The sequence below is a fragment of the Carassius auratus genome, chromosome 29, assembly GCF_003368295.1.
Source record: "Carassius auratus strain Wakin chromosome 29, ASM336829v1, whole genome shotgun sequence".
NCBI lineage: Eukaryota > Metazoa > Chordata > Actinopteri > Cypriniformes > Cyprinidae > Carassius > Carassius auratus.
The window spans coordinates 14,482,917-14,502,024 of record NC_039271.1 but is presented as its reverse complement, the minus strand read 5'-3'; the positions used below and the strand labels follow the sequence as shown (position 1 = coordinate 14,502,024).

At 37.3% G+C, this 19,108-nt stretch overlaps 2 protein-coding genes across 4 annotated transcripts; both read left to right on the top strand.

The window, feature by feature from the left end:
- Positions 1–7,672, top strand: LOC113048171 (SIN3-HDAC complex-associated factor-like). 2 transcript variants are annotated; one of them, XM_026209783.1, is made up of 6 exons: positions 1–152; positions 2,677–2,804; positions 3,030–3,129; positions 4,175–4,298; positions 4,411–4,561; positions 4,668–7,672. In XM_026209783.1, the coding sequence occupies exons 2-6, from the start codon at positions 2,677–2,679 to the stop codon at positions 4,906–4,908; spliced, it is 744 nt and encodes a 247-aa protein (XP_026065568.1). In that variant the 5' UTR covers positions 1–152; the 3' UTR covers positions 4,909–7,672. The 2 variants fall into 2 exon arrangements, with proteins under 2 accessions (XP_026065568.1, XP_026065569.1); XM_026209784.1 differs by lacking the exon at positions 1–152 and adding an exon at positions 631–1,434.
- A 1,045-nt stretch (positions 7,673–8,717) lies between these two features.
- On the top strand, positions 8,718–18,223 carry LOC113048170 (caprin-2-like). 2 transcript variants are annotated; one of them, XM_026209780.1, is made up of 21 exons: positions 8,718–9,018; positions 10,292–10,535; positions 10,626–10,688; positions 10,771–10,857; positions 10,928–11,166; positions 11,649–11,731; positions 12,371–12,508; positions 12,595–12,635; positions 12,718–12,969; positions 13,410–13,451; positions 13,544–13,663; positions 13,817–13,901; positions 14,259–14,311; positions 14,399–14,494; positions 14,587–14,673; positions 14,884–15,000; positions 15,104–15,278; positions 15,497–15,667; positions 15,910–16,016; positions 16,387–16,447; positions 16,980–18,223. In XM_026209780.1, exons 1-21 carry the CDS (start codon positions 9,014–9,016, stop codon positions 17,540–17,542), a joined length of 2,829 nt encoding a protein of 942 aa, XP_026065565.1. In that variant the 5' UTR covers positions 8,718–9,013; the 3' UTR covers positions 17,543–18,223. The 2 variants fall into 2 exon arrangements, with proteins under 2 accessions (XP_026065565.1, XP_026065566.1); XM_026209781.1 differs by having other exon boundaries at positions 8,725–9,018; positions 15,497–15,607.
- The last annotated feature ends 885 nt before the right edge of the window (positions 18,224–19,108 follow it).

Here is a 19,108-nt window from a genome sequence, read left to right as displayed (position 1 = left end):
GAAAATGGTGGATGGAGCTCGGCGCATGCGTAAACATTTTACTATACTCAGACAGAAAGTGAGACAGTAGCGAGTGGCGCATTGTTAAATGAGTAACGCCTGTAACTCTTGGATTTTGTTGTGTGATTTGACTCTAACTGCTCCAAGTCGAGGTAAGAAAAAATTGCTTTTTCTTAAAACCTACTTAATAGTTTTTGTGTGTGCAAAAGATGTTATATTCGCCTTCCGAAATGCCCCTTTAAGAAGTTGTGTGACAGTGCGCTGCCCGGCTGAAAGCTGTCGCATTCGTTAGAAACGTAGCAGTAAGATCACTTTTAAGGCTTGTTGAAATTGTTCTACATTTTTACTTCAGTATAAAAGCGTGCGATAAGTTTACACTTGAGGAGGCTGCTCCTCAAACAGCGCATCACATTTCAGGGCGCTCGCATCCTTTGCCGATGATCGCTGATAAGTGTTTGATAACAGAATTGATTCATTTGAAGCCGAAATAGATTTCTATTACACTTATCCGAGCAGACGTAAATTGAAAATGCGTTTTACACTTGTGTTTTAACAGAAATAATCAATTTAGCATTTTAAATTAAGCAGGTTGCATTCGTGAACTGGGTGAACTAGCCCTATGTGATAACTATAATAGTGAAAACTATGATAGGGAACATGCATTCTCATTTATGTGTATACTTGGTGTTATATGCACGCACTGAACCCCAGTTTTGCGGTTTCTTCTCGTTTTGAGCTTGCGGTAATGGGCTGTCCGTCTTGACCGTGTGTGGTCTCTAAACTCGGGTATTGGTGGGTGTGCTTCAAAACAAACGCGCATTTTCACAAGCCCCTCAACGTTTTCAAACTTTTGCTTCACTAGCTCCAGAAGTTCAACGTTTGTATAACGTTTAGAGCTGTGTTGCTGTAAAAAGATCCATTGCATGTGGTATGGAGGCGGTGTCACTGACGCATTTAAACACGGCGCTAATAAAATCGATATTTTATTTAAGTATTCCTGTGGACTGTTTTAAAGGTGTCTTATATTGCCTCGTTAAGAAAAAAAATTGTAAGGTTCAACGCTCTTGAGCGAAGTTGTTGCGCGGACATCATGTGTTTACAGTCTCGAGCGCAAAGCATGGAGTCGCACGAGCCTCTGACGCAGAGTCGCGCGGAAAACAAAGAGCAGCGGACGAGCAATTCGACTAAATGCAACCGTCTTTCTTCGATGAGCACCGCTGGCATCAAAGAAAAAGGGACAATTAGTTTCTCGCACCAAGCGGAAGTCGTTTTCGGTGAAACTCCGAGGAAAAGATGCTGAATGTGTCTGTTTAAAGAAGCAATGTGGCGTGCCATGCTTCCGCGCGAGGTGGTGGGCGGTGAATACTGCGGGACACACGCACCATTCCACCGAAGTGTGCGAACGGCTGAACATTTAAACACCGCGAGACACTGGTAATGTCATCTGGATAACTTTAGACGACACCTTTGGATGTGTAAATGGCACTCATGGTCGCTGTTTTCGAAATGGCATTGCTTTACTTTCTTGCCCCCATTTTCTGCCCCTCCTCTCCTCTCTAACGCGTTGCCATGTTTGAATTGCGTCAGAGGCAGAATATACAAGCGCAAGTTCAACTCTCGCACTATGTACAGTGCATAATTTTAGAAATATGATGAAATATTAATGTACATATATAGGCTGTAATTAAAAATGAAACCAGAGGCTTCCGATAGACGTCGGACAGATGTGCCTTCTGTATTGACCCAGTTATAATGTATGAATTTGATGCCTCGCGAGGGCACCGCTGCTGTCACCGATCAGTGTCGACGCGCGAGGCCACCGGTGTCCGGCTCTATCAGCACCGAGCTTATATAAGACCGAGCACTGTTTCCATTATGCTTTTATGCCACTGACGGGATGATGATTGATAACCCATATTTAATCTCTCGCTCTCGTTCTGTTTCTAATATAATCTATTAGCCTATTAGTTATGTAAGTAATATTAAGTAATCCACGTATTAACACTATACATTTACTAAAGGCCTCTGTCTGTATGTGTATGTATATGTGTATACAAATATATAAAATGTATAAAGAGCAATTATGAAAATACTCTGATAAAAATGACACTACATTAAAAAGTCAATATTTTCATACACTTTTTGTGTAAGTTTAACCATTATTTCCATGAATTGACCAATTATTTGTAAATGTTTTATTATTACAGTATATATAATAGACAAATGCATACACTACTGGTCAAAATTTAGGAGTGATTAAGATTTACCATAAATTACTTTGAAAGAAGTCTCTTATGCATACAAAGGCTGAGTTCAATTGATAAAAAACAGTAATATTCTGAAACATTATTACAATTTAAAATACCTGTTTTCAATTTAAATATATTTTAAAGTGTAATTTATTCCTGTGATGGCAAAGCCGAATTTTCGGTAGCCATTACTTCAGTGTCACCCTTCAGAAATCATTCTAATGTGCTGATTTATCTCAAGGAACATTTCTTATTATTATCATTAGAACTGTGTGTATCAGTAAATTTAGTTGTTTGTGCTTACCATGGCGTACTTTTTGTAGCACATTAAATTCCAGATGCGCTTTAAATCTTGTGTAAAATCATTGAACCAGCAGAAGTACCAAATAGAAAGTTGTTTTACTTCTGTCTTATTCATGTGTTACAGATGTTTGGCTTTCATAAGCCGAAGATGTACCGCAGCCTTGATGGATGCTGCATCTGCAGGGCAAAATCCTCCAGCTCTCGTTTCACTGACAGCAAACGCTATGAGAGAGACTTTCAGAGCTGCTTTGGGTGAGTTGGGTATTCGTTGTGTGCTTGTGGTTCCTCTGTAATAACATATTAACATCTGCCCGGTCTAATAACAGTGAGGATTTGTATAATGTATCTCTAGTAGTCAAGCATTCAGACTTTTTTTTTACTTTTAAAATAAAGTGGAAGAAATAATGCTTTTTTTTAATGTGAGAACTTCATATGTATTCTCCTATTACAATGATATACAATGGGATACTTCTGCAGTTTAGGGGAGACTCGCTCTGGTGAAATCTGCAATGCTTGTGTTCTGCTGGTGAAGCGCTGGAAGAAGCTTCCCGTCGGTTCCAAGAAGAACTGGAATCATGTAAGCCCCGTCAAATTCTCCGGGCTGTTCATATGCACACTCACACAGCCTCTTATTTAGCACAGTGAAGTCTTTTCAGTTCAATACACATTGTTCCAAAGCAGCCTTACACAGAAACACCCTTAGTGAACAAGTGAACTGTAGCTGCAGTGGCAACTCCCTAAGATGTTAAAGTAGATGAGGAGGAAACCTTTAGAGGAACTGAGGACCAGCTGGGGAAGCCCGCCTCCTCAGAATAACATATTTAAACAATGTCTTACATGCACAAATTATTTAAACATATGCAATAGTATTCGTAATAATAGTATTACTACATAGTATAACATGGTAGTAGTCACTTTGAATTAAAACTAATGCAGTTCATATTTGGGCCCACTGATTACAGATAACCTGTATTAGTTTATCTAGATAATTAATAATATGAATAATATATTTATTATTATTATTATCATTATTATTATTTATTGTCTTGTTTATAACTAATATAAATTGTATTATATGTCAATAAATATATAACAAATTATAAAACTGACCTATAGTATTTTATAATATAATATGTAATAAGTAAATGGCTAAAGTCTTGCTTTATATAAAACATAATTTCAAAGCAGCTACATAGTAATAAAGCAAAACAACAGAATCAATAATGCAAACTTCAGTTCTGACCAATATAATATATTTTATGAGTTCTGAACAAAACCATTTATATTAATTGGTGTTTTAGGCATTATATTAAATGACAGTAAATAAATAACAATGGTTATAAACATGACCTGTGATCTAATATAATATAATGCCTAAAATACAAATTAATATACAGTAAATGCATTTATTGTTATGTTTAGAATGAAAATAAAATAAATTATATAATAAATATATAAATAATCAATTAACCTGCCCTATAATATCTATAGATAAATGAATATATGTTTACTGCTTTGCTTGTAACTAATATAATAAATTATAAGAAAATAAATTAAATAACTATAAACAAATACATTTCCATCACAGTCTGAGGGTACTAATTGTTATTAATTGTTGTCAGGTGGTTGATGCGCGAGGGGGGCCCAGTCTGAAAACTACAGTGAAGTCAAAGAAAGTAAAATCCCTGTCCACACGGATCCGACCGAACCAGCTCAGCAGAGTTCAGAAGGAACTGAAGAGACACAGTGAGTACACAATCACACACTTCAATTACAAAACAACATGAATTGTATGTTCTTAACATTATTAAATAATTTCTTTAACATGATCGTTTTGACAAAATGTCTCTGTTAACAGATTCAGATGCTCACAGCACCACGTCCAGCACAAGCCCCGCCCAGTCGCCCAGCTACAGTAACCAATCAGATGAAGGCTCTGACTCTGAGTTGACTCCTGGCTCCGCCCGCTCTCCAGTCTTTTCCTTCTTGGACCTGACATACTGGAAAAGGTCTTTACCTTACTTTAAATTGGTCTGATTTATGAGTTTGATCTTTTGTTTTTCATCATAATTAATACTTTTTAAGTTAAATGAGTTCATTTACAATTCCCTTTAGGCAGCGGGTATGTTGTGGCATCATCTATAAAGGTCGCTTTGGGGAGGTTCTGATTGACCCTCATCTCTACAAGCCCTGCTGTCAGAAAAAACAGGAGCAAGAGGAAGAAGAGGAGGAGGAGGAGGAGGACGGTGATCTTGAGAAAGAGGAGGTGCAGAGCAGTCAAGAAATTCTCTCGTCCATTCAACCGCACTCCTCTCCTCAAATAAAAATGGAGCAGGAAGTGGACGAGGAGTGGTGATACCACATTCCCACAGTACTGATGTGGCATTCTTAGGAAGCCTTTGAGAGTTGAAACCCCTCTGACACTCTCAAAGACGTTTTCTCGGATTGCCTTCGATTCAAGAGCAGCTGGATCTTTGTTCATTTTCCTGTTTCCTTCTTCCTTGTTGAGAATGTGTCTCTTTCATTTCCTCCTCAGTCAAATCAACCTTTATTTATCAAATTGAACTGACGTCCTTGTTTGCCAGTGCCTGGTACCACACTGTTCCCTTTCCTATGAGGATTTTTGTTTTTTTGTAGACCAGGGAAAATGAGTTTCATTTTTTGATATCCCACTCAAAACACAGAATGCTGGATCTACATACATCATGCATAGAAATGTATACAGTGACCACAATGCTACGCTGTCACTTTTGTACCCTTGAACACCATTCTGCCCTTCCTTAGAGGAGTCTCTCTGCACTTAGTGTACAGTATTTAGTATACAGCAAGCGGCATCTGCTAAATTGTAGTCTATTTTGCTGGGATATAGCCATTATTTAGGGAAGATCTTTGCCTTTTATATATTTATTTTTTCTGTCTTTGTCTTTATCGTTAAGGTGTACTCAGATTTTTTCCTCTCGGTTTTATTTAAAGTGGCAGGTTTTTTTTATATTTTTATGAAGTGTCGTCATTCTGTCGTTCACCCTTATGCTGTTCCAAACCTCCTTCAGTTTCTTTATTTTTTTCGTGGAACAAAAAAAGTTAGTTTTTGAAGATCATCTAGTTGCTTTATTCAAAATAATGGAAGTGAATGGGGATTGGAGCTGTCAAGCTCCAAAGTCACTAAAGCAACCCAAAAGTATCTTAAAAATTGAGCTGTGCTCTAAGCTCCAAGTCTTTTATAGCCAAATGATAGCGATAAACCAAAGTTTATGTCATATGGACTACATTTGAGACATTTTTACAGTGCTTTTTGTCATTTTGGAGCTTGACTGCTTCAGGTCCCCTTCACTTTTACAATACAGAAAATATTTTTTGATTTTATGTAAGGAAAATGAAGTGTGATGAGGAGAAGGTGAGTTAACGACAACAGATTTGTTGTTTTAGGGTGAACTGTCACTTTTAAACCCTGATTTCAGTTGTTGTCTGTATTCAGCCTCTAATAGGCAACTAACTCAACTTATAGTGTTTTACTGCAAACGTTTCTCCAGACAGCATTCTGTGGTGCTGAGGCAGACTGGGCATGGCCAACCAAAAATAATGCCTGGCTATCAACACTCCTGTATTCAGTGTACTAATGTAAATATCCAAAAGTGTAGATTTGATTCCAGGTTTATGGAAAAGAGCATGAACGCTAAGGAAACTATCTTATGGATGAAATTTTGCATGAATTTTGCATGGCATTATAAGAAGATTTTTATTTATTTTTAATTTGATTTGCAACCATGTTGCAACATAATGTTATAACAATTAAGGCACATTTTGAGACCGTCACAATATATTTTTGTAGATAAATGCAAGAAAATAACAAAAATTAAATCAGGCTTTGACTACAACATGGAATCTCAAGATGTCAGTGTTGTTTAATTATTACAGGGATTTACTTGTCCTCAGCTATTTTTAAAAATTGGATATTTTCAATATTGTCTCATTCAAAGCCAAAAAGCCCAACATTTTTGCTATTTATTCAATCATCTTATATACACGTGTAAATACTGTGTTTTCACAATGACAGATACTGCTCCTTTTTAACTGTCATTAAAGAATTTAGCACATATTCTGAATTTTTTGGTGTTTTTTTTTTTTTTTTTTTGCCGTTTTATGCCAGGGAAATCTTTTTCAAAAAACTGAAAGTCTAAACCAATCTCAGCTTGTACATTTTCATTATAAATCGACTTAATCGTCTGTAATAAGCTTTCATATAAGGAGTATTCATACTAAATATCCCAAGGTTTCCCCTTTGTTTCAGAAGGTCTGTCCTGCCAGTTTCTTTATAATTTTGTTGTTTATGATAGCCTTGGCTGTCTTAGACTGTAGAAATTACATTGATGCACACATACTTCTGTTTAATTCCAATGGGTGGCGCTAGAGAACTCATTTGATTCTCACAAAACACTCCATTGTACATGAATTTTAATTTGTATCGCTAATATATGCTCCTTTTATTAATGGTTATTTTGATGGTGGCAGCTTGTGGCTTTAATGTAAATATGCCACATCACAGAATGCCATGAACAATTACTGTATTTGTGGTAACATCCGTTCAGGTGAATCAATTACATGGGGATTCGTGTCATCTCTATGACGGCCTTCATTTGTAAATATAAGATGTTTAAGTCTGAACAACAGTTATTATGAATACTCTTATTTATTTTATATTTATTTTTATTGTGGTCTTTTCTTTTAAAGTTTCATCTAGGACTAAACTGTCCTAACAACACTGCAATATGGACTGAAAACGCTTTTACACATCACAGATTGTCAACCGAGATGTACTAAACGTTATGGAGAACTTCAGGACCGGACAGCTGTAAAAACAGACTTTTTAAATCTTTTATTTTTTGTTTTGTTTATGTTAAGTACAGCTATTTTATTTTTTATTTTTATTTTTACCTTTGTTTGAGGTTTCTAATGCCCGAATACCTTTCCTTAGACTAGTCCTTTAGTTGTAGTGCTACAGGCATGTATGGTAGCTATGCACTTTGTATTCACATTACTAGAGATATATGAAGCAGGTTTTGTATTTTTTTACATATTGTACTTTTTACTTGTTCCTCAATAAATGTAACTTGTGATGGTTACACTTGTTTTGTGCATTGGTGTAAATATGTATGCATTTGACAACCACTTGCATTAATATTTCACTATCCTTGGGAATTGAACCTATGGCCAGTGCCATGATTCTGTTTGAGCTACAGGAACATGTACGTAGTTAGGTCATGCCAGCACATTAAATGAGCTATATAGAGTAATAGATCGAGAATAGCTGGTGTTTTTGGTGCTTGCAACACCAAGGTTGTGGGTTCAATTCCTAGGGGTGAAAAATTGGCTACCATTTTTTTGGTCAGTAAAAAGAAATTAATACTTTCATTCAGCAAGGACACATTGAATTGAGCAGTAAACACTTTTATAATGTTACAAAACATTTCTGTTTCAAGTAAATGCTGTTCTTTTGACCTTTTCAACTCTGACCAAAGTATCACAGTTTTCACAAAAATGTTAAACGTCTGTTTTTAGCATATACTAATAAGAGGGTTTCTGCAGTTTTTATGAAGGTAAATTAAAGACTTTTAAAGGGACACAAAGAAATTCTTTAAAAGTAAGTGAACGAGAACAAATATCTGCCAGTGGGCTCAGAGAAATACATTCAATTCAAAGGGAAAACAAGTTTAATTTTCTGACACCATCAGCAGATATTTGTTCTTGTTTTACATAATTTCTCTAAATAGCAAGGCATAAATAATTTTTTTCAGTGCATGCAACATATAAAGCTATGGCTTTTTAACAGATAATACAAAATGTTTGTTCAGGAAGTTGGTTTTATTTATTTATTTTTTGGCTGTGATGCCTATTAGACATGTTTGAACTATTGTAATTAACTATTTACCATAAAATTACCAATTTTAAATTCTCAGTTTTTACACAAAAATGTAGTGTTAAGTGCAAACGTCAAGCTGAATCATTTACATATTCTGAGTAATACTAACCATTAAAACCATTATTTAGTACCACATTTGTTAGCCCCTTGAATGACAGACTAAATTTGCAACCCTGTTACTTATTCAACCCTGTTACCCATTCTGAAAAAGTTATTTGTATATATTATTTGTAATTTAAATGTTAGACAGATATATGAGAGCGTGAGAGAGTGTGTGTGCTGAGGCTGCGCGCGGGGACTGTCCTGTGTTTGGCTGTGACGTCATGATTGCCTCGCCAGCTGATGGGTTTCCAGTGCTTTGAGGGCATAAAAAGATGAGAGGCGGCTGTGGTCTGTCCTTTCTGTTTCCCCGCTGCTTTATGTCGTCTTTCCACCAGCTCATCGAAAGGCTACCTCGTTTGCGTTGACTCTAAATGAGAAGCCTTTCCACCCAAGTCATCGTAACGATCTGAAACGCAGCAAACACACACACCGCCAGAGACGCATGAGGTCGGTGAGGTTCCTGCGGATGCTTTGCTCAGTGCACCTGTGTGTTATGTTGTCACATGCCTCTGTGGCTTTATGTGTTTTTGGGTGGTGGCACCGCGTCAACGCTGTTTGGGCAGGGTTATTTTGAAAGGCATTAAACTCGAGTCTGATAAAGTCTTTAAAAGTTACATTTTAACTGCTGTTTTTCAAATGCAATTTGTTATAGCTTCTTTTGAAGATCAACTTGATGCATAGGCGATGTTTAAAAAACGAGAGAATTGCATTAGACGTCATTTGTAAATGGCTGACAATAAACGACTACGGTTTTAATGTTACATAGTGATTTCTGGGCTTAATTCGCTTTTTAATGTTGCATTTGTATTCCAGCATGTAAACGCCATGTCATGGTGAGCATTGGCGAATGTCCAGACACATGGGAAGATTTTAGCTTTATAATATTAGATATAATTAAGCTATTCACGGTTTAGGCTGTCCTGTTTGTGTTTAACTTTACAGTAGCCTATATATGTGGTGAGATTATTCTATTGCCACTGTCATTGTTTTATTGACTGAACTGAACCAGGATACAGTCCATTGCCTTATGCATGCTTTTAGCTTAAAGGCGAAGAAAGTATTTATATAGCACAGCATAGGCATAAAAAAAAAAAAAAGTAAAGACATCTAAAGGTTCATTTTAAATCACTTAAAAATAGAAAAGTGTTTAGGGAAATAATTAGGCCTATATAAAAATGAAAGAATAAAATAAAAACTTGTTCACAATTTTCAATATAAAATGATAGCCAATATCAATAAAGCTGACAAACCCAATAAAAAGGACAAACATGCAACAAAACTACTAGGACTTGATTAAAATAAAATAATTAAAATAAAAAAGTTAAATGCCTTGTTTATAGACCATTAATAAATCTATAGTATTATCTCAGTGAAAAGACACTGAAGAATTTACTTATATTGGTATATACATTATTGGTGATCTTAAATTTAGCGTTAGCTGGTTTTATTCTACATTGCCCAGTGAGGGTCACTTCATCCCATGACCACATATTATTAGACTCTTTTGGTTGTGGAATTACTTTAAAAGAAACCTGCACATGTATTTGAGTTTGTGATGCTGTAGGACTACTGTGGTATGGAAAGTGTTTTTTTTTGTTTTTGTTTCTATTAATTGCAACGTGAATTATATACTTGTTTTGTCTTAAGAGCATGGCTATAAACATTTTTAGTTCCATAATAAATAGTGTGACCTTTCTGTTCATTTCCCCCTCTGCTTCAGAGAGACTAAGATCATGGTTCAGCTGTCACCATCTCGGACTATAGAGACATTAACTCCGTCAGAGCTGACCGTGGAGAAGGAAGATGACCAGGGCAGCCCTAAATCCGAGTCCCCTCGAGTGCTTACAGCCCTCCAGCTCACCTTTAACCCCACCACCACGACCACCTATTACGGTTATGAGCAATACATTGAGGACAGCCTCATCTGCCTCAAGCACAAGATCCGCAACATTGAGAAAAAGAAGGTGCCTTTATTATGATGTTTAGGTGGAACTCTAATGTGCTTCACTCCTTTCTGTGTGTGTGTAAAACAAAACTACTTTTTATTCGTACAGCTGAAACTGGAGAGCTACAGTGAGAGGATTAAGAAGGGGGACAAACTAAATCCAGACCAACTGGTAATCATTCTTTTATTTTATGTGCCGAATCTTGGGAAATGGGGCTCGTTTCAGCATGACAGCATGTGTGGTAATGTTGTAGGAAGCTGTGGGGAAGTATGATGAGGTGATCCACAATCTTACATTTGCCAAAGAGCTCCAGAAGACCATTGGTGCCCTCACACAAGATGTAAGGATCATGCATTGATAAAGTGCAGTGCAAAATTAGTCCTATATATTTCACTGGATCTTCTCCATAGTTATTGAAGGCTCAGCGAAAAGCTGCTCGACAAGAGAAGTTGATGAGGATTGAAGAAGAGCGGAAACGTCTGAGCTTGATACTCCAGGTGCAGTACGTCCTCCACAGTCTGCAGAGAGAGGACGTCCGGAGGAACTTCTGCAACACAAGACAACATTCCTGTTACCTGTCCACACAGGACATTGAGAGCTTGCTGGATCTGGCCTCATTATTGGGATGCAAAAGAAACCATAGGATGAGGTTTGTGCTGCACCTGATACAGTCTTCTGCGCCATATTAGGTCGGCGTTTTTGTAGTGTTTGTACATTTTTAGTTTCCTTTTTATTATGGACTCGTCAGTATCATTTTACATGGCTGTCTGGAATTCTTACTTCTGATTGGTCAAACACATTCTGTTTTTTTTTTTTTTTTTTTTTTTTTGCTAACTTTTAAAATTAGTGGAACTGTTTTCCTACATTGTGTGTGTTATAGCACTTCAGTAATTTATGTACATGATGGGGAAATATTAAGCACCTAAGCAAAATTATGTAAGTGGGATAAATGGGATCACAAAACGAACTCCTTTGGAATGATACAAAAGATCTGATTGATTTTTGCAATAATTGCTTACTGTATGTTCTCCCTGGCATGGGTGCTTGCTTGTGATTTTTGATTCTCTTACATTGCTGTATTTGGTGTTTTTAGCCTGTTGGTGTTGCTTGAACTTTTGTTTCATGCACTAGTTTAGAGGATCAGATGGAACAGGCTGCTATTGTTTACGGGGAGCTTCTGGAAGGGGACGAAAGCCCAGTTGCTGGCTCAACATGTGAGTTTCTTTGGTTGTCAAAATAATTTGTTAGCTTTACAGTTGTTATCTGAGCTAGGATGTTTTTTTTTTTTTTTTTTTCATATTATATAGGTTAACATTTATATAGCAATTATAGATACATTTGCTGCAAATGTAGGAGTAATAATTCTAAATATAATTGTATTTTTGTAATTTCTTACATTAATCACAAACATGCATAAATGGATTAAACAAATCCAATATGCCCTTTTTTTGTATTAAGAAATGCATGTAAAGAGAAAGGTGTAAAAAAAAAAATACAATTTGGCTTAATGCATTACACACAATGCAATGTTCTTATATAATTTTTTTTATTGATAACAAATGCATGTAAATGTATAGGTATTATAATTATGTAATGTATGCCCTTTAATTTCAGTTGTATCATGAACAATAATAGATGTAGCTCTATAAATGCATTACACAAATACATTATGCCTCATTATTATTCAAGGGCAAACATTACAGAATAAATGTAGGTTTTATATGTATGCCCTTTTTGGGGCAAATTAAGCAAAAGGAACCTACTTCTATTTTGGTGATGATGAGGGATTGAGTCTTGCTGATGGGATACAAAGACAAAAACTGTCTTATTGGACCGGTTTCATTCTTCCACAGATAAGCACATGAAGGAAAAGCTACTTCGGCTAGTGGACTGTGGCTTTTTTGATCACGTACCACTTCCTAAAGTTGACTGTCAAGAGAAGACTGAGACCCTAAAGGCGGACCCTCAATCTAGGCCTTGTGGCCTGTCCAGTGAGATTTTATTCAAATAGAACTTCAAATTTGTCTAAACAGCTGCTAGTTTACTTAAATGTGTAATTTATATTTCTGCATTTAAGCACTGGTGAAGCTGAGCTCAAAAGAAGTGCCTTCCAAAGAGGTAAGAACAAGTGACGTCTCAAACACTATAAACTGTGTTCTGGAGAAACGCAAGCATTTCAGTAACTTCTGAATGATGACAGTTTCTTAACAGACGATACCTGCCTGAAACGGATGTCACTGAGCGCAGACAGGATGAGAACGCCTCGCCCCGTTCTTGGAAGGAGGAGTTTTTAGCCATGAAGGAAAGGGAACCACCAGACTCATGGGAAATGGAGTTTTCTGATCCTCCTGCATCCTCTCAGTCCCCCATACAGAAGCCATGGAAAGGAGCGGCAGGATTGATTCCGAAGACTGCGGACATTGCGAAGAGACCTACGGTTGACCCAAAAGAGGTGAAACGCCTCTAACATGTCACCTCAAGTGCCATTTTAGTAGACCGGAATTGGAAATTGGGGTATTTTCCAATGTCATTCCCAAGATGTTTGTAAAAATTTTTACATTTTTCCTTTTTTATTTTAATTGTATTCATTTATTCTTTATTTCAAGGACCCCCAAATATGATGAGCTACCTTTTTTTTAAAAGAGCCATTTTCATTTATACTGACACTATACAAAGTACAACCCCCCCCCCCCCCATTCCAATATTAGAATTTTATAATACAATATATTATTTTATAATAAATTGCACATTCAATTTCTTATTTATATACTCCTAGCGCCCTCTTGTGGTCCCTAGTTTTAAAATCTGAAATCACTTAAATTTCATGCTGGGAAGCCATTTGAAATGTAATGAGGTCAGTTTTTGTCTCTTTACATTAATGTGTGTTTCTAGAAATGTCAAAGAAAGAGCAAGGGGGAGCAGGACTCTAAACCGGTGGGTTATACATTCATCGTAAACTCTTTAGTATATTAAAGCAGTAAAAATGTTGTAATTTTTTTTTTTTTTTTTATGCTGTGTGTTTAAAGACGCCTGTCGCAGTGGAAGTCTTTAGCTCTCCGTCTCCATTACCTAAAGACCCCGTTCAGCGCAAACAGCAGTTGGAGTCTCTGATGGACCAGATCTCAGGATCCTTCAGCTTCATGCAGGCATGCATTTTAAAAGTTTTGCAAAAAAGAAATAAACTTAAATTGTGACAACAACTAAATTGCAGTAGTACAATTTAATTTTCATATTTTTGTCAAAACGGAACTTTCAGAAAGTGTTTACAGAACTTTTTTTTTTTTTTCTTCTGTTTGCAGGAGTCTCTTCTGGATGGAGAAACATCACCCATAAACGTTCAAACAAAGAGATGCCGTCCATCTCCAGGCTCGTCTACTCCTCTTGGTACATGAGTACTACATATTAAATGAGTTACACTAAGTGTAGAATGGCATTAAATAGTTTCTAATAAATTAGAACTTATTAAACCCCTCATCCTGAGGCTATACAAGATTTAAATAAGTTTGAGCCTTCAGAATGAGTCCAAACAACAGATGATAAAAACATCACAATCCACACAAGCTGTTTGGACTCATTCTGATGGCACCCATTTACTGCAGAGGATCCATTGGGGAGCAAGTGATATGATAAATTCTGAAATCTGTTCCCATGAAAAATATACACCTTGGATGGCCTGAGGCAAAGGTTTTTTTTTTTCTTTTTTTAAACTGAGACTGACAGTCTGTTTCTTTCAACATGCAGCACAGAGGAACTTAACAAAAAGCCCATCAGATATTCTGCCTCCATCCCAGCAGGTGAGTATGTTTGACTTAATGAGAGCTTATTGTGTATATTGATAACAAAATGTGGTCACTCTCTTTCCTGTGACTGTCTAATGGTAGAGCACTCCATTACGGATTCTGCTGTCTGGAGAGGCTAAAGGCAGTCTGTCGAATGGAGATCGCTCTATAAACTCCTCGGATGAAGAGAAGCCACATGTAAGCGTTTTTGTGATGATGCAGGTTACCAAATAGCCTCTTCCACATAAGCTTGTAACAAAATATTATCTAATGGTAACTGCTGTTTGTAGAAACAAGGTGAGGGCTTCACCTCTCCTCCACTGTACCGCAGGGGATCTTCCATCTCAGTCCCATTAGAAAACCAGAGCACTGTACAGGTATGCACTGGATGAACAAATAAACAATGTAGTTTTTTATTTTATTTTTAATTGCATGCATGCATAAATGGAGCTCGTTTTGTGACCGTAAGCTTTTATAAGTGGAAAGTGAAGTTACTGGAGAAAATGCCTGTTTTGTTATCCTGCGTCTTAAAACCATATGTTTGGGATTGACTTTTGTGTGTGTGTGTGTGTGTGTGTGTTTGTCAGGCAGGAAAGCAAATGTTATGCAATGGAGTATCAGCCACTGTGTCTGCACAGACGTTTTCCACCCCACCTAGTCACAGATCCATCAGCGCAGAAAACGCCTTCCACAACCTTCACTCTGTGAGAATGTTTTGCCCTCATGCATCCAAAGTCCCTAACATCAGTTCCACTTATTTAAATCATAATGCAGAACATGTGATCTGAACTTCCGTCTCCTCATCAGGTGTTTAATATGGCATCTTTGCCCATAAGTGAAAGCTCAGCGATGAAGTCAGATGAAAGTGGTTTCTCTGAGTCCATGCATCTGAGTTACACATCAGCCAAAACCCAGAATTGCTCCACCATCAGCACCCAAACACCTCCTGAGCTCAACCTACCCGAAGATGACCAACAGATTGGTAAAACATGCACCTGCATCCACTTTTATTCCTAAAAAAAAAAAAAGTCACTTATTTCTGTTTAGTCCTCAAATGTAGGCAAAACTTCCCCCTCACACTCATAATCGGTTTCTCATGTTTTTCCGAATGGTGATATGAAATTAAGAGTAATTTCTGGTAAGTTTCATAATGTTCTGTTAAAAAGGCCTGTTCTCGCCTATTCCTGCGTGTCTTTGCAGAAGGCCAGTACCAGCTGGAGTGTCCGGTCAGTGCAGGTGGACACGCGTTTTCAGGCACTCAGCCACAGTCTCGTCTGGGTCAGTCGTGCTTCCCCCGCGGTACAGCGAGAGGTATGACGCGTGCAGGCAGGGGTTTGGGTCACTCATACAGATCACCTGGTGGCTACAGAGGTATCTTCCTCGGTCTCCTTCACTTTCTGTTAATCTTTCACCTTTATATTTGAATAGTGTGCAGATCACGATATAGTGGTGTTTTATTTTTGGTCATCTGAAACATACGGTGTACTGTCGTCCATGCACAAACTGTATTAACCTGTGCTATTGGATCTTTGCATTTTGCAGTTTGGAGAAGACATTGATTAGTAGTTTTTTGTTTTTCTTTTTTTTTTTCTTTTTTTTTTGCTGATTGACAGGTGGTTATGAGGCATACAGAGTGAATATGCGTTCCCCAGGAGGAGGCTTCATATCCCAGACCCACACACCACACCGAGACCCTGGATCTGCCCTCTATGTGTCCAGAGTAAGTTTGTTTTTACTTCATTTATTGGTTTACTTGACTGATTAATGTCACTAAGTGTGTATTTGTTTTCTTTAATTTTATATTTATCAAGTGTTTTGGGTATTCGGTTACATTTATATTGAGTTAATGTATTCATTTAGCTTTAAAAGGAAAGCTGGTCAGTTCTGCGCTTTTTTTTTTTATTATTTTTTTATTTTTATTTTTTAAATGTAGATCAGATTTACAGTTTGTCACTTTATTTAAACATGGGTGTTATATTCACTTTGTGTTTTACTATAATGTATATTATTTTGGGTTAGTCTTATTGTCTAGATTTTAAATCCCGACTAGCTTTTCAGGTTTTTTTTTTTTTTTTGTTCTTGCCAACAAGGAAAACGGGTATCACCAGAACTTCAAACGAGGTGGAGGCACAGCAACCCAAAGGAGCAATGGTATGAGCCATCATTCATACATTGACAGTTTTATAAAACTATATATAATTACTGATATTTATTTTAAAATGTTTGTTGTTGAAAACAAGTTAAGATGAGAAATGGCTCTTAATGTCATTGCAAACCCTTAAAAGCTTTGTTTGTCTTCGGAACACCATTTAAGATTTGGCAGGCTTTTTACTGTCCCATAGACTGCCAATTAAGTTACACTGTCAAAGTCCAGAAAAGTATGAAAGACATTGTCAGAATGGTCAATCTGCCATCAGTGGTTTAACTATAACAATATGAAGCGACGACAATACTTTTTGCACAAAAAGAATAAAGTAACGACTTCATCAATTCTTTTTTTTTTTTTTTTTCACTCAAAATATCTTCTCTGATATAATATATAGTTCTGAAAACAAACTAAACTTTTACGGGTTTGGAACGACATAATACTCTCATGGGAGTAAGTGATTAATGACAATTTTATTTTGGGGCGGAGTATCCCTTTAACTGTGTGTTCTGTCTCTGTATCTCCTCACCTCTTTAGCGGGTTGGAGTGACTCCTCTCAGGTGAGCAGCCCGGACCGGGAGGGTGCGTATCCCCTCGACTCAGGAATCAGTGACACACACTCCATCCCGTCAATGGAAGTGCCCATCACGCCCCAGGGCCAGCACACACTGATGCCCGTACACTTGTACCCGGTCACCCAACTCCGCGTGGCCTTCTCTGCAGCCCGCACGGCGAACTTTGCCCCCGGCACTCTGGATCAGCCGATCTCCTTTGACCTGCTGCACACCAACCTTGGCGACATGTTTGACACGACCACAGGGCGCTTCACTTGTCCCGCTTCCGGTGCTTACGTCTTCATCTTCCACATCCTGAAGCTAGCCATTAGCGTACCCTTGTACATCAACCTCATGCGCAACGAAGAGGTCATGGTGTCTGCTTATGCCAATGATGGTGCTCCTGACCATGAGACCGGCAGCAATCATGCTATCCTCCAGCTGTTCCAGGGCGACCAAGTGTGGCTGCGACTGCACCGTGGCGCCATCTATGGCAGTAGCTGGAAGTACAGCACCTTTTCTGGTTTCCTGTTGTACCAGGACTGAACATCTATTTCTAAATGGGCACAAAATGGGAGAATGGGGCATTTTGGATGGTTTTTTGAAAGTTACTCTGCACTTTATTGCGTTTTCGGTTAAGCATGGTGCAATTGCATGTTGGAAAGATCATGTTCAATAGTATAGTCAGTGTTAAAGCTAATGTTAGATGTTTGCTGGTGAAAGTTTACAAAGTTTTTTTACTTATGTAAAATATTTCCTTTTTCAGTTTTGAGAGTATTTACTGTGTACTTGGATACTCCTAACCCAAAGTAGCTGCATTTAGTTTGCACTAAATTGAAATCCCAACATCCAGAAGCATCTTCTGGTGTTCGGTTAATGGCCCTGTTGCTCATCTGCTAATTTTAGATGAGAGGGAAAGAGGTTTTCCAGCCATATGGGAGTTTGCAAAATGGTGCCTTTTTTTTTTTTTTTTTTTTTTTTGTGGGGTTGCTGAACACATGCATCGCTTGGCAAGAATGGAAGATTTATTTTCTGGTAATACTTGACATGTTAAGCACTTAAAAAAAAAAGGGACTCAGTGGCCTTCTTGGGGTTTTGGGGTGTATGCGTGTTAATCTGTGTGTTTGTCTGTGAAATAATACTGTGAGTGGTGATCTCTTGAAGAGAAGGCGTTTAGGCCTAAATTGCTCCCTCTTGTGCCTGAAATAAAAATGTGCAGTTAACGTCTGTGATTGTGTCGTTTGTGCATTAACCCTTTCATACATGAGAGTGGACTGATGTTTGGAAGTCAAGTGGTGAAACCCCAAAGCACAGTCTACGATTCAATTTAATTTTTTTTTTCTCTCCGAAAATATCTGTCCACTCCAGTGGACGTTATGTACCAAAGTGTATATTATGTCTATTGTGTGTATGTGTAGCATCGAGAGACAGTCCCCTGATTTTGTTTTAGTTAAAATTGTCAGACTTTAATACTTTTTTTACTAAACAAATCTTAGTCTTCAGATTTGATTTCAGTGGTTAGTCATATATAGGGTCATAAAGTGTAGGCATGTAACTGCATGAGTGCAGCCTGCAGGGATCTGTGTGGTGTGTTATGGTGTGTGTGTGGTTGTATGTTTGTGCTCATGTATGATTGTGGTAAAAAAAAAAAAACTTCCAACATGTCTGATACAAAAACCTCTATAGGTCAGATTTGTTAAACATGAGCTAATGACATCTATAAAGTGAATCCTCTCTACATAATGTACACCATAAATACTTGATAATTTCAAACCAGCTAGATCTCAGCCCATTCAGAAGTACAGTACTTGTACAGAATCTCATACCAAGAAGCCTAGGTGTCTGATAAAAATGTTAATTTTGAAGAGAACATCTTGGTTCGTGTGTCTTTATGAGTGTTTCTTGAATCATGTTCACACACTTCAAGTAAAAGTGGTAATCTTTTTTTGTTTTAATGTCAATTTGATATTAGTTGTCATATTATATAAACAACAAAAAATCGATTTCTCATTACATTTCAAGGGATTTGTCACTTTTTTTTAAAAAGTGTTTTTGTGTCTTAAGAATAAAAAATGTGGAATAGATTTTAAATTTTAAACGTTTTTAGAATAG